Source organism: Heterodontus francisci, chromosome 3, assembly GCF_036365525.1.
Source record: "Heterodontus francisci isolate sHetFra1 chromosome 3, sHetFra1.hap1, whole genome shotgun sequence".
Lineage (NCBI taxonomy): Eukaryota > Metazoa > Chordata > Chondrichthyes > Heterodontiformes > Heterodontidae > Heterodontus > Heterodontus francisci.
The window spans coordinates 146,384,998-146,401,360 of NC_090373.1; the positions used below are offsets into that span (position 1 = coordinate 146,384,998).

Here is a 16,363-nt window from a genome sequence, read left to right on the forward strand (position 1 = left end):
GACTTGGGGTTGTTTTCGTTAGAGAGAAGGAGGAGGAGAGGTGACTTAATAGAGACATACAAGATAATCAGAGAGTTAGATAGGGTGGATAGTGAGCGTCTTTTTCCTCGGATGGTGATGGCAAACACGAGGGGACATAGCTTCAAGTTGAGGGGTGATAGATATAGGACAGATGTGAGAGGTAGTTTCTTTACTCAGAGAGTAGTAAGGGCGTGGAATGCCCTGCCTGCAGCAGTAGTAGATTCGCCAACTTTAAGGGCATTTAAGTGGTCATTGGATAGACATATGGATGAAAATGGAATAGTGTAGGTCAGATGGTTTCACAGGTCGGCGCAACATCGAGGGCCAAAGGGCCTGTACTGCGCTGTAAATGTTCTAATTCTAATTCTAACATTTACCCTACCGAACCTCTTCACAATTTAAAGAACTCTACCAGGTCACCTTCCAGCTTACTCTTTTCTTGGAAAAAAAAGAGTGTTACCCTCTTCAGTCTTTCAGAATTCAGAGTACACAGCATTTGGATCTCTGCACAATCATGTGGAGATGCTGAGTTAAGGCTGGAGAGAAGATTGGAGGGACAGATTCATTGCAAGCTCCTGAGAAATGGTCAGGCACTGCAGCTGAAGCTGAGAAGCAGATCACCTGCCGATCCTGTCTCTTTTTGCTTTGGTACATTGGAGCAGGAGTAGATCATTCAGCCCATTGAGCCTGCTTCGCCATTCAGTTAGATCATGGCTGATCATCTACCTCAACACCACTTTCCTGCACTATCTCCGTATTCCTTGATGTCATTAGTCTTCAGAAATCATTCGATTTCTGTCTTGAAGATGCTCAATGATTGAGCTTTCCCAGCCCTCTGGCTTAGAGAATTCCAAAGATTCACCACCCTCTGAGTGAAGAAATTCCTCCTCATCTCAGTCTTAAATGGCCTACCCCTTTTTCTGAGATTATGTCCCCTGGTTCTAGACTCACCAGCCAGGGGAAACATCCTATCTACATCCACTCTGTCATGCCCTGTAAGAACCTCTCATTCTTCGAAACTCTAGAGAACATAGGCCCAATTTCCTCAATCTCTCCTCAAAAAACATCCTGCCATCCCAGGGTTTGACTGGTGAACCTCTGTTGCATTCCCTCTATGGCTTAGATAAGGAGACCAAAACTGTACACAATACTTCAGGTGCGATCTCACCAAGTTTCTATACAATTGCAGCAAAACATCTTGCTTCTGTATTCAAATCCCCTTGCAATGAAGGCCAACATACCATTTGTCTTCCTTATTGATTGTTGCACCTGCATGCTAGCTTTTAGTGACTCATGAACAAGGACACCAGTACTTCCCAACCTCTCTCCATTTAAGAAATATTCTGTCTTTCTGTTTTTTTTCCCTACCAAAGTGGATAACTTCACACTTATTCACATTATATTCCATTTGCCATGTTTTTGCCCATTCACTTAGCCTGTCCACGTCCGCTTGAAGCCTCCTTGCATCTTCCTACATGAATAAGAGAAGGGAAAATAAAATAAATTTTACCCAAATTTTCTAGCCTTAATTACCTCTTTTCAGATTTACACCTGGGGCTAACGTTTGCTCCAGGCGTGTTATGGCAAAACAGATTATCTGGCGATTTACTCATTGCTGTTTACCTCAGTGCCCATATTGGCTGGAACGTTTCCCTGCATTACAATAGTGACTGCACTTCAAAAGTGCCTTGTTTGGGATATCCTGAGGTTGTGAAAGGTGCTGTGTAAAAGCAAGTTCTTTCCTTCCCATTCTTTCCCTTTCATTTTCCAGCTGTGTAATTGTGGACAATATAAGGAGGACTCCAGATGCTGACCAGGCGGTTGTTGCTCATCCACTTAGCTACCCTCAAATTAAAAAAAAAAAGGGTTACCAGTATACAGGCTACAGAATGATCATTAGCATTAAATAGTCTCCAGATAAGATGTTTCATGTGTGACTTCTGTTTGCCTAATAACAAATGACAAAATGTATAAAGACATCTGTAAATTTAGAAATAGAGAGACATGCATTCCTAAAGCGTCTTTCACAATGTCGGGACATCCTAAAGCACTTTAACAGCCAGTGAAGTACTTTTGACCTGTAGTTACTGTCGTAATGTAGAAAATGTAAAATGATTTCTGACTGTAAAATGCAGTCATCTAAAGATACTTGTGGCTAATTACAAGATTTTGAACTTATTTCTTTATTAAATGTTGTTGAAATTTGCATGTGAGAAACAAAAGCAACCTTTGTGAAGGAAACACAGCCACCATACAATTGATGCCTATTTAACCCATAAGATCTTTTTCTATGTTAATTGTTTATGTTTCATTATATACGAGTGGAGGGCATTCATTGGGATTTCACATAAGCACATATAAAGAGATACTTACTGAAGCTGTGGGGTGGTTGAGTTAGGGGGTGTATGCTTGTAATGTTTCACTTTCTAAATAAATGTAAGACTGAGTAAAGATTGGCTCCAGTATTATCCTTCACCAACTGGCTTTCTGGAATAGGGATGTTATTCCTTTAAATGGGAGTTTATACAAGTTTTCAGACACCAGCTTAAAATATTTTGCAGTCTGTTTTTGTTGTTCATCACTAACGCTGCATGATGATTTATTGTTTTTTTTTACAGCTCTTCTTTGCTGCAAGAGCAGCAGGATACAGTTATATCTGCCAGACTGTCAACTACACAGATGATGTCAATGAAGTGCGGGTAGGAACTTTCATTAATTGTGCAATTTTTGATCTCCATAATGTTGGGGATTTTGCTTTCCTACACTGTTAAAAGGATCATTTACCTCTAGTGATGTTTCATTTCCTTTAACTTAATGTACAGTGGTCAAATGGTGTCCCTCTGTTATCCCTATGGTAAAGTGCATTATAGTTTGAGAGAGATCATTGAACAAATTACTGTGTTTTATGTATACTAATGAACCTAGGGTAAATTGAAGGAAGAAGTGGGAGTGGGTGGTATGGAAAATATTTAATGTCTTAGGGGTGGGAAGGAAAGAAATTAAAATGGGAGAGACAGTTTTTAGTACATAAGTAGAAATAATTTTTTTCTACAAGAAATGCCATAGCATACCTTGCAGTAAGCTGCACGATGCACTCTTTCTTAGCTGTCTCTTTTGCCTCGTGTTGTCCATCCATCCATCCTTCCCTTCCTTCCTTTGTTTTCATTATGTCCAACAGTTTATAGTATTGGAATGATAATTCATTAAAAAAATTTAATTCTTGGCAGGTAGGTGGCGCCGGCAACGCCAGCATTTATTCCCCATCCCTAGTTGCCCTTTGAAGCTGTTGACCTCTTGAACTGCTGTTGTAGTAGTTTGATAAACTGTGGCTTGCTACGCCATTTTAGAGGACAGTTAATAGTCAGCCACGTTGGTGTGGAACTGAGGTTACATATAAGCCAGACCAGGTAAGGATGGCAGATTTTGTTCTCTGAAGGAACTTGTTGGCCTTTTTCTAACAATCTAATAGTTTCATGTCCCTTTTACTGATAACCCTTTTTATGGAGTCTCACTCAAACTATTCATCACTTTCAAACATTGGCCAACTTGTTAATTTTTTCTGGCAATTTCTTTTTGGTTCAGATTTCCAGTGTTTGTCATTTTTATTTGACATTGTTAGTAAAAACATCAGTTATGAAATGTACATGTTGTGAAATTCATGTTTTGTTTGTAATTGTTGAAATAGTTTTATTCATTACAATTATTTTTCTTGTTGACCACAGATAGCTTCAGCCTTATGGTGGTATTATGTCTCAAAAGGGATTGAATACTTGGACACAGTATTTTTTATATTGAGGAAGAAATTTAACCAGGTCAGCTTCCTGCACGTATATCATCACTTCACAATGTTTACCCTCTGGTGGATCGGAATCAAATGGGTTGCAGGAGGGCAATGTGAGTACAAAAGGAGAATTGCCAGACATAGTCATAGACAATAGAGTCCTGATTATTAGGGAAACTAAATCTATATCAAAATTAAGTTATCAAGATGAAAAGATTTGCAGAGGAATTGAGGAACAGTGTAGTCTAAGTTATCTTCTCTCAAGTTATGGGCCTGTCTTGAAGTCCTACTACCATATAAATATAAGTAAGTTATGGACATGATCAAATAGTAATAAAAGAGGAAAACATTTTTATATACTTGTTTCATCCATAGCTGGCTATAGTATATGATCTCATGAGGGTAAGCACAAAAGTGTTATGGTGTTCTCAGCTCTTGTGCTTGGGTGTCAGTTAGAATGTGGGAAAATCCTTGCATATCTTTTTGAATGTGTGATTACCTTAAAATTCTATCTCCAATGCATTTAGTTTTAAAGCATCAATATAGGAAGGGAAAAATCTTTCCAGTGCTTACCAATTATAATGGGCTGGAGTTTGCAGAAGATTTTGTAGAAGAAGTGAGAGACCTTGGAGTGCATGTCCACAGGTCCCTGAAGGTGGTAGGATAGATAGAAAAGTGGTGAAGAAGGCATATGGAATGCTTTCCTTTATTGGCTGAGGTATGGAATACAAAAGCAGGGATATAGTGCTGGAACTGTATAAAACGCTGGTTAGGCCACAGTTGGAGTACTGCATACACTTCTGATCACCACGTTACAAGAAGGACATCATTGCTCTGGAGAGAGTACAGAGGAGGTTTACAAGAAGGTTGCGAGGGCTTGAAAGTTGCAGCTATGACGAAAGATTGGATAGGCTAGGGTTGTTTTCCTTAGAACAGAGGAGGCTGAGGGGTGACTTAATTGAGGTGTACAAACGTATGGGCGGCCTAGATAGAGTAGACAAGAGAGACCTGTTTTCCCCTAGCGGAGCGGTCAATTACCAGGGGGCACAGATTTAAGGTGATTGGTAGAAGGATTAGAGGGGTCATGAGGAAAAACGTTTTCACCCAGAGGGTGGTGGGTGTCTGGAATTCACTGCTCGGATCGGTGGTGGAGGCAGAAACCCTCAACTCATTTAAAAGGTATCTGGACATGCACCTGAAGTGCTGTAACCTGTAAGGCTAAGGTGCTGGAAGGTGGGATTAGATTGGGCAGCTAGTTTTTTTTTAGCCGGCGGAGACACAATGGGCTGAATGTCCTCCTTCTGTGCCGTACCTTTTCTGTGTTCTATATAGATTTTGAGGGAAATCCCCAGGAAAGTAAAGGTAGGCAATTTAATGTTCTTCCATATCCCATCATCCTTGGCATACAAATTAGTTATATCAAAATATATTAATTGAGGTGGATAGGATTGAGTCCAAGTTGCAGCTGAAGAGTGGCAAACGTTTTGTCATCTATCAAAACAAGGCAATAATTCATCATAAAAGCACAGTTAACTTGTAGATAATTAAGAAATTCTTTGCATGTTTGCCTAATGAGATGCAGAAACAAAGGATGAATGATGAGTTAGAGGATATGATTTAGATTTTATAGTGAGTTATGATTAGCATCATAAGTGGAATATAGATCCCACAGCTGCTCACCTAAGGTAGAGTGAAATAAGATTATCCTTTGTGGTCGAATTGGAGACATGTTCTTGGAATCCATCCTTACTTAGTATGTTGCAAGGAAATATACAGTGCTAGACCTGTGTAACCAAGCAGGATAAGTAAGTGAACTGGAATTAGAACACTTGAGTCACAATGACCAGAGCCCAATTAAATTCATATTGGGAAAGTGCGGGAGTGTTACCCACCCTTCCAAATTGAGAGACCCTCTCAAAGCCTTCACACTGAAAGTTATCTGAGTGCTGACAATCATTCCTTTAGTCCTACGCAATGGCCTCTGTGCCTGATATTCCGTTCCCAACAACTAGCTAGTTGCTGCTTCCTGCATAGAGGTTGGGGGTTTTGTTGCTCACCACGGCCCCTGCATGATTCCCATTCTGGGTTTTTTGCTTATTCGTATGTAGGATGTGGGCGTCGCTGGCAACCCCAGCATTTATTGCCCATTCCTAATTGCCCTCGAGAAGGTGGTGGTGAGCTGCCTTCTTGAACTGCTGCAGTCCTTGAGGTGTAGGTACACCAACAGTGCTGTTAGGAAGGAAGTTCCCGGATTTTGACCCAGCGACAGTGAAGGAACAGTGATATAGTTCCAAATCAGGATGGTGTGTGGCTTTGAGGGGAACTTGCAGGTGATGGTGTTCCCATGCATCTGCTGCCCTTGTCCTTCTAGGTGGTAGAGATTGCAGGTTTAGAAGGTGCTGTCGAAGGAGCCTTGGTGCGTTGCTCCTGTGCATCTTGTATATGTTACACATTGCTGCCACTGTGTGTCGGTGGTGGAGGGAGTGAATGTTGAAGGTGGTGGATGGAGTGCCAGTCAAGTGGGCTGCTTAGTCCTGGATGATGTCGAGCTTCTTCATTGTTGGAGCTGCTCCCATCCAGGCAAGTGGAGAGTATTCCATCACACTCCTGACTTGTGGATTGTGAACGGGCACTGGGGAGTCAGGTTGTGAGTTACTCACAGCAGAATTCTCAGCCTCTGACCTGTTCTTGTAGCCACAGGATTATGTGACTGGCCCAGTTCAGTTTCTGGTCAGTGGTGACCCCAAGATGTTGATAGTGGAGGATTCAGCGATAGTAATGCCATTGAACGTCAAGAGGAGTTGGTTAGATTCTCTCTTGTTTGAGATGGTCATTGCCTGGCACTTGTGTGATATGAACTTATCAGCCCAAGCCTGGATGTTGTCCTGGTCTTGCTGCATATGGACATGGGTTAAAGTCAGGCCTTGTGTTTGCAACAGACAAAAAGAGGAACTGTTGAGCATCTAGAACATGAATTTGTATGTAGGATTAGTGTTGCTACTGTGAGGTTATAAAATCTGTAATTTCTTTTTTTAATTGCACAAGTAAATAGGCATCCTCTAAACAGAATTCCAGAGATTGTTTCTCCCTCTTATTTGGAGGGCACCCCATTTATATGTGAAAGCTAAAATGAATTCAAAAATGAGAAAGATAGTACAAAAGACTGATGAGACTGAAATGTATCTTATAACATTTAAGGTGGGGGAAATTTGGCTTGGATTTTTCTGAAAACTCCTTTTTCTCAAATTATGGCTGTTTCAGAATCCAATTTTGTAGAAATCCAAACTTGAATTTGTTTTCTTGAGGTTATTTAGCACTCTATCCAATTTCTTAGATGTAGATCATGTATTAAAACAATTATGGACACTAAGAGGGATGCAGTGAAGAAGTTCGTTGTAGACATGAATCCTGTTACAAAAGTCTCAGTAAAACAAGAAAATATCAATAGCTGGAAGCAGTATGACCCATTAACTGGGGTGAGTCACAACTTTTGACAAGTTGGATTGCTTTGTACCAATACTGAAAATACTATTAAAAAGTCAAATATCTGATCTTCTAAATTTTTTCATAATTTAAGAGACTTTGACATTATCAGAAAATTAATTATCAGTTAAGTTTGAAGAATGTATTTCTCTGACTTCAGTAACTCTTTCTTTTGCTATTTCAGCTTTTTTTGGAGCTCATATGAATGCTGTCATCCATGTTGTTATGTACCTGTACTATGGATTAGCAGCTTGTGGCCCACAGTTTCAAAAGTACCTCTGGTGGAAACGATATTTGACCATCTTACAACTGGTAAGTTTAAATCAGTTTTTTTTTAAATGTAAAAATGATTCAGATCGTATTGGGGAGGTCTGGATGTTGTAGTAGGAGGATATTTGCACATTCTTCTTTGCAGCTTGGTCCAAATACAGCCCAGTCAGGTGGAATCAGTCACTCTTTACTGGCTGTAATGGTCCTACATCAAATGAACCTTGTAGTGGTATGGGTCCATAGATGATCTCTCAACCTCTGAACTAGCTAATCACACACCATTTCCACCTGCCCTTCACACCTCAGTGGAAAACGTCAGAGCTGTAATTGGATAAATATTAACAGTGACACAGAAAGAAACCCTATTTTAAACATATTGGAACTGTGTATATTTTTAAAAGTGATGTATATAAATATAGTTTGCCATTTTTAGATTAAAATGGATGATTGTCTCTCCTGATGAGTGGCATAGCTGAATATGTTTACAGTAAAGAGCATTTTTGCTTCCCAAGAGGGAACTTAACAGAAGCAGCAGTGTATTTAACTTGCCGCTTTCCCAAAGGAACACACATTGTTTCAAAACAGAGTATTTAACAGTAATAACTTCCCACCATACTGTAACTGCCACTTAATTCAACAGAGAAAATGGAAGCTATTGCACAACAAAATTACCACATATTTTCAAAATAATTGTACAATAAAATTGTAAATAGTTGCTACTCAATTTATAGTTGAATAATTTTTGCCACAGACAAAGAGTAATAGATATCTTAATTGTTTAAGCTGTTACATCCTTCACATGTAGGATAAATAATGAGCTGCTCAATACTGTTAACAATTTTTAACTCACTCTCAACGTAGAACTTAATTTCAAGATTTGAATGCCGTTTCCATGTATAGTTGGGCTCTTTGAATACATCTTTCACATTTCTGGACAGGATGCAAGATAAAGCTTGCCACCTAATAGGTTTTTCTTTGTTTATCTTTAGCAACCAACCTCTATTTTCCATTACAATCTTTTACTTAATAAATATACTACTTAGAGTCATAGAGTTATGTTTTTCTCTCAAAGTGCAAATTCAGAACAATTTGCTACATGTTCTTTGTCCCTAAATGGTGGTTATTTTGATCCGTTATAGTTTTATTTTATTCATTTTTTTATTTAGAGATACATTACTGAAACAGGCCTTCGGCCCACCGAGTCTGTGCCAACCAACAGCCACCCATTTATACTAACTCTACAGTAATCCCATATTCCTTACCACCTACCTACACTAGGGGCAATTTACAATGGCCAATTTACCTATCACCTGCAAGTCTTCGGATGTGGGAGGAAACCGGAGCACCCGGCGAAAACCCACGCAGTCACAGGGAGAACTTGCAAACTCCGCACAGAATTGAACCCGGGTCCCAGGAGCAGTGAGGCTGCGGTGCTAACCACTGTGCCGCCTTTCTTGACCAATCTCCCATGCGGGACCTTATCAAAATCCTTACTGATGTCCATGTAGACTACATCAACTGCTTTGCCCTCATCTACATACCTCGTTACCTCCTCGAAAAATTCAATCAAATTTGTTAAACACAATCTTCCCCTCCAGAAGCTATGATGACTATCCCTGATTAATCCCTGTCTCTCCAAGTGGAGATTAATCCTGTCCCTCGGAATTTTTTCAATAGTTTCCCTACCACTGATGGTAGGTATTCACTGGCCTGTAATTACCTGGTTTGTTTCTACTACTGTTCTTGAATAATGGTACCACATTCGCTTTCCCCAGTCCTCTGGCTGCTCTCCTGTGGCCAGAAAGGATTTGAAAATTTGTGCCAGAGCCCCTTCAATCCCTTCCCTTGCCTCACAAAGCAGCCTGGGATTCATCTCATCGTTGACTAAGGCAATTTTATAGTTTTGTCCCTCCAGGTTCTTAAAATTGCAGAGCTTACCTTCCCCTGCCTTTTTCCTTCCTCCCGCACTTCTTTGAGATTTCTCAATTATTACATTTAGTTCATCTAGTCTTTTACTTTTTTATAAATTCTTGGTGTCCTGCACAATAAGCCTGGGCCTTTCAATTTGATTAGTGTGCAAATGTAAAGTCACTGTAATATTCTTTGTACTTTCACTTGAAACATTCACTTGTCTCCAGAAGTGTTTGTAATGTCCCATCCTATTTAGGTTATTTTCAATATAGTGTAGAAGTTCAGAAAAGTTCGAAAAAAAAGGGAAATTTCATGGTTTAAGGATATTTCATATGGGGAAAAATATGAGATACAAGAAGATAATGATGTCAAAATATATAATTTAATATCTGGACAAAATGTTTAAACAACACTGTTTGCTCTTATTAAAAATATCATTTTCTTAATACAGGTACAGTTTCATGTTACCATAGGCCATACTGCTTACTCCCTGTACATTGATTGCCCTTTCCCAAGATGGATGCACTGGGCACTGATAGCTTACGCCATTTCCTTCATCATCCTCTTCGCCAACTTTTATTACCAGACCTACAGGGAACCAAAGAAAGAGTCCATCAAGAATGGAAAAGTAGTTGTGAATGGCAATGGAATGGCTAATGGAATGATCAAATCAGAAAACAAACTAGTGATAGAAAATGGGAAAAAGAAGAAGAAAGGAAAAGCCAAGCGTGAATAAGATAAATGGGCAAGGTTTAAAATAAAAGGTTGTGTTTAAAGCCAAAAAGTCTGTCAGCAAAAGATGGCTGCATGTGTTGCCAGTTGGCTTTAAACCGATCTATTGTACCCTTTGCCATCTTTGTAATTTATTGTATTTACTTTGTAAATGAAATTTGTGATCAATACATTGGTATTGACATGAAGATAGACAAGAAAACTCACCATTAAATAAATTGCACTGAACAAGTTTTATGAAAGAGGAATTTGGTCTTTACCCTTTTTCAAATCCATATCTTAGTGTTAATTTTTTTTATGTTTAGTTATGTTTACTGTTTTAGTGAATTCTTGCTATATAGCTTTTTACTTTACCACTACCTCAGTTTTAATGCTGCTTTTTATGGCTCCATTTTCTACTGTATACAAACATTGGTGTACCCTTTGTTATCAGTTCAGATGTCTACAAATCCAATGCTAGTTTTGATTGCAAGTTATTAGCTTCTTATAAGAAAGTCAAGGAAATGGCTAGTGTTCATTAGCTCTGATGTTTGTCTTTGTATTGAAGGTCCTAACATAGAGGTAGAGTGGTCATGCTAATCGCTGTCTGGACCCATGTAAATAGATGAGTACAGTTTTATTAACATTAAAACTTAACTCTCAACTTCGGAGCAGATCTTAAGTCTGATGTTTCTTTTGAGTAAGATCATAATTTTCTTCTGTTGATTTTATACAATACAAATTATTGGGGGCTTCTCAACACCTCCCAACCCATCAATTTTCTTCCTTTTACTTAAGTCAGTGACTGCTGGGGTACAGTTTGCTGAACCCTAGCAGTTGTACCCTACCCTGCAAAATGTTCAATTTCTTTGCATGAGCCGAGGCAATAAATATTAGTTTGATTTGTAAGGGGGAGGGGGATTCAACATCAAGGCCAATCCAGCCCGTGACTACAATCCACATACATGCACTCTCCTTCAGTGCTCAAAGACAGGAACCCTGACTGATTTTCCCTCCCTAAGGAGACTAAAACCAAATGTAATCTTCTCACAGCTGCCGCTCTGGCTGAACTTAGTCAATTCTGCACAGACGAGGAATGAAATAGGACCTTTTTGACACTATGGCTTAGTGTTAACCCACATTTATCTACCAAGCCACTGGGATAGCCTACAAATGTATTTTATAAGGTGGAGTTCATAAAATCACACTGTACAATTTATACTGAGGATAAGCAATTGAATTAGTCTTTTTCCACATCTTCAGAGTATTGGGATCTACAATGAGTTGTGCATTGGTCTTAACTGTATACCCAGCGGTTTATACCAGAGGAGAGCGTGTGCTTTAAACAGAAAAAAGTGTTTCAAAATATTTTTTCATCCAAAAACCTGAAATACTAGAATCACATGTATGTCTGGCTGTGGCAACAAAACAGATACAAAACTGGACCTGTTACTCTGCAACCAGGATTTTAAATCCTGGATGTAGCACGTTTCTTGCCGCAAAAGATGCATTTCAAAATTAAATTAACATTTTAAGCAATAAAATCGCACTTTTTTTGTAGTGACGGCCATGTTGTCATATGGGACCTCAACTTCTAAGTTTAGATTCCTAGAGTTGTCCACAGTGTGGAACCAACTTCAAGTAGTATATTATAACATATTCACTGCATTATAAAAGGTTTCAATTATGAAAAAAGAAAGCAACTGTTTGGGGGAAATATAAATCATTTCCCTCAATCTATACATTTTATAAAATGCAAAGAAACAGCTGAACACTTATTGTAACAATTATGTTTCAAGTTGGCTATACAGATTTACAGCTTACAAGATGAGAGTTGAACCAAACCAATCCATTCTTAACCAGGGTAAGGACGACCTGGTTTCAAGTAAAGTCTTATTTTGGGGGATGATTTCCTATATTGCTTGTATAGGCACATTAATGATTCAAAGCTTCATTTGTGTGCAGCAAAATATTATCTGCAGAGCAGCTTACAGCTTCATTACGTGCAGTACAAAATGAAATCATCCTTTGTGATTATCACAGTAGATCAGGTGTTTGTATTTGCACATGTATGATCTGGCTTTAGTCATTTTTCTGACATGAGGTCCATTTAATCCTATTCTCATACAAATATTTCTTCGCTGCCCTTCATTCCCACATTCGAATCTGGCACTTTTATAAATGAAGTCCATTAGAGTGGTTTTGCAGAATTATTTCCTAATAAGCTTATCGACGGTGATATTCCAATCACCAAACCTTCAGTGCAAATATAATTGTGTATCAATGTCATGCGTGCACTAGCAGTAAGTGCCAACACTGTCTTCAGTTGCCAGAACAGAAATGGACCTACAACTGAATAAAGCTCCCATATAAAATTGGAACAATATATTTATAAAGACATCTAAAAGAGTGATTTGGAGACTATATTGGATTTTTGACATTGAAATGACTCAAATTACATTTGCTGACTTGTGAACACCAAATATCCATTATATAATAAATATAGCAAAATTGTGGTCTAGTGTGATTATACCGCTCTAAATATCTGGTACCAATAATGAAACAGTGGAAACCTTTTCTCTCATTCATTTTTCAGTTGAGCAGGTTTATTAATGTGTGATGAGTATGGCATATCCTTTCTAATCCTAAATCTACATAAACCCTTGTGACTTGTGTGACACTCATATCCTGACCATCCAGAAATTTGAGATGTTGTTGTGAGTGGCATAACAGGGCCAATGTATTTTGTTATTTTAAAGGCTGAGGTGGTTATACTTAAGGTAGGCTGTCCAAACAGGATAATGCTTCTTTAAAATTCTTAATTCAGTGGCTGCTGATGTGGGTGAGAAGGCTTGGATAAGCCTGAGCAGCATCTTGCCTAGGTTTAATTTTCCTGCTGATTTAGTTGATGACATCCTAATTGACATCAGTGAGTCTTTCTACTGAGTCACAGAAACCCAGTCTTATTGCTAATAGCTTAGACTTTCGTGTACCTGGGTCATGTAATGAAAGTGTGAACCCCCAATCAAACTTTTAGTTCTGGAATAAGAACTAGGTTAGTGCCAAAGAGATTTTGTTGAATACTAATTATAACACGCGTAAGCTCTTTGAATGTAAGCTAATCCTTATATTGGTCAAAATCCTGGAACTCCATAACAGCACTGTAGGTGTACCTTCCCAACATGGACTGCAGAGGTTCAAGAAGGCAGCTCACCTTCTCAAGGGAAATTCGGGATGGGCAATAAATGCTGGCCTCGCCAGTGATGTCCACATCCCAGGAACGAATCATAAAAAAAACAACTGCCAGGGGCATTCCCCTATATATTTATTTTGATAGAGATTGTAGTGTGTTCTAGTTTTAGTACTTGGTAATATTGTGTGCACTTGAAATAATTTATTTAGCTATATGTCATTGATTTCACTTGGGTTTAACGCAAACTGATGTGACCCTAATGCTCTTGCTGGCTGTTATTGCTGATGTTATTTATATTTTGGGGGGCAGTTTTATAATGCATTTAATATTGTATAATTTCAGAGAAAATTAAACTGTATATACTATCGGTTTTCCTTTAGAATACTAGATGTTAAAGTAAAGTACTTTCTGTACTGTTCATTTTTGTTTTTTATTTTTCAACATTAAGGTATTTGAAAGCTATGCAGGGAATTCTGGCTCCTAAATTAGTTATTCCTATGGATTAAATGCTAATATGAAGGCCTTTTTTGTGTGTAGGGGTGGCCAGTTAACAAAATCAGTTTAAAGGATTTTTTTGGCGCTATTAAGATGATAATATGCTTGGGAAACAGTTTGCATCATATACTACAATTGGATTTGCAGCAATAATTAGACTGGAGGATTTCATGAGCACCAAAGTTCAAAAACACTGAAACAACGTTTTAACAAGTTTTCAGTCTCTGAAAATGGGGGTAGAAATCTGAACAAGTTTCGACATGTACAATGAGTTATCCACTCCTTACATATTTTTCAGGTCATTTGAAATGCTTTCTTTTTATTAACAAAAAGGCACAAAAACAACAGATGCACAAAAAATGTAAATAAGTATTCGCTGTATCTTACAGGAGTTTTTTCTTGATGCTGCTTTCTTTGGATCTGCTATTTCAACAAATTAGAACATCTTTAAGAAATCTGTTTTTCCATTTATTAATACTAATGGTTTATTTCCTGGATATCTGAAATGAATGTTATTGAAGAATTGGATAATTTGTATTAATACATTACTTGTTTCTGTTAACAATGAAATCTGTCAAATGGCATTGCACTGTTCACTAATTTAAACAACTTTAATATAGGAAATGCTGATGTATTAGTTGTCTCATTTTTTTAAAAATGTAGTTAGTTCATTTTAAGATGCATGGACTGCCCTATTAAAAACTGGAAATGTAATCTAATACAGGTTAGATCTATTCATCCCTTAGTTAGCACATTGCCTATCAACATATGTGCATTTTATCTTTCAGTGGTTATCATGATACCACTAGACAAAAATAGTATAGGCTTAATGGATGCAGTTTTTTCTAATATACTTGAGTATTTTCTAGGTGGTATTGTTGAGATTCAGCTGACAGTTATAAATTAGCATGTGCTTTGCTGCTGAGATTGTTTTCTGAGCTTTGTTGTTTGAAGGTCCTGAAGGGCACATTCAGGACAAGTGTCAAGAACTATTTCTTTACACAGAAGGTGATCAACAGCCAGAGTAGATAGTCAGGAATGACGATTGAGACCAGGAGATTGTACAGATCAAATCAAAGGATGAAATCTAGTGGGCTGAAGGGCTTCCTCATTCAGACTGATCTGTAACCATTGCTCAGTGGCCAATGCTCTCTGAGAAATAATTGAAATTAATAACCATAGTGTCCAAAACTGTTATTGTATATATGTTAACCAGCAGCGCAAGTGGTTGTCTGCTTAGTTTCCAACTCAGAAGTCACTGAGTTAACTTTTTTTTTTACTCGCATTTGTTTGCCTCTGTTGAGTGAGCAGCAATGGTGGAATCCAAAACCCCTCAACCTGTATTGTTTGCACCTGCTACTATGTAATCATAAAACAACACTGAGAGCAGCCATTGAGATGTCTTCTGGCCCATTGGATGATGGACGATGGTATACTTGCTTACTATGCTCTAATGTTAATATGTTACATTTTTACATATTCAAATGAGTGCATATCCAAGATGACGTGTATTCAAAGAAATGATTCCAATAAGATCACATGCTCAATATTGTATTACCTGTTAGTTTTATTCATAATCTTGTATCTATTATGGCTTCTCTGCAGTAACTTTTGAATGTTTTGAGAGCACTGGAAACTTTTTATTTTTTAAAAATTCTTTGTTTACAAAGCGCTCAGGAGTTCTACTGGATCCCTAAGTATAAAATGAATTGACACTGCATTGTAGTTATGCCCCATGTGTTGTCAAGCCTAAGCAGTGCAAGATGGGATTTCATGCATCTTGGCTCCAGATGTTGATCAGAACCAAACACCAGTTATATGAAAATAAAAACAAAATGCTGGCAATAGCAGGTCAGGCAGCATCTGTGAAGAGAGAAACTGTGGCAAGGCCATGGACCTGAAGCATTAACTCTTATCCCAGCATCTGTGGAGAGAGGATAAGAGTTAATGTTTCAGGTCCATGGCCTTGCCACAGTTTCTCTCTTCACAGATGCTGTCTGACCTGCTGAGTATTTCCAGCATTTTCTGTTTTTATTTCAAATTTCCAGAAGCCACAGTATTTTGCTTTAGTATCCGGACTTGTACTGTCACTTTTGCACTCTCATGAAGCGGAAATCTCTGCAGCAATACAAATGTAACATATAGCACCTTTAAAATATTGTATTTATTACATAAAACATGCATCTAAAGATGGCTAAATGTTTTTCTAATATTCTACACTAATATTTTACCTATGTTTATCTTGCACAAACAGAATTTTATCCAATTCATTAGTTGACTTGCAAATAATAAAGTTGTAACTGGAATGTTTCCAGTAATTTCTGGATAGTGTCAACAAAGAAATCTGAATTAAGTTAAAACAAAGTCGAAGAGCAGACATATTGGGTAGATATTAGTTGCATGTGGCTGTTTTTAATGACAAAAATGAAATTGCTGGCAGTTTAATGCTTATTTTTAGTATATGCTGTTTATTTGTGTTTATTTCTAGTTTACACTTT

At 38.0% G+C, this 16,363-nt stretch overlaps 1 protein-coding gene across 2 annotated transcripts in view; it reads left to right on the forward strand.

Annotated features, from left to right (window-relative positions):
• elovl4a (ELOVL fatty acid elongase 4a) overlaps positions 1-10,843 on the forward strand; it is a 50,376-nt gene extending 39,533 nt beyond the window's left edge. For both annotated transcript variants that reach the window (XM_068026749.1, XM_068026743.1), the window contains exons 3-6: positions 2,640-2,720; positions 3,744-3,915; positions 7,470-7,597; positions 9,918-10,843. In XM_068026749.1, coding sequence (XP_067882850.1) covers positions 2,640-2,720; positions 3,744-3,915; positions 7,470-7,597; positions 9,918-10,202 — 666 coding nt within the window. In that variant the 3' untranslated portion in view covers positions 10,203-10,843. The remainder of the gene's footprint in view (positions 1-2,639; positions 2,721-3,743; positions 3,916-7,469; positions 7,598-9,917) is intronic.
• The last annotated feature ends 5,520 nt before the right edge of the window (positions 10,844-16,363 follow it).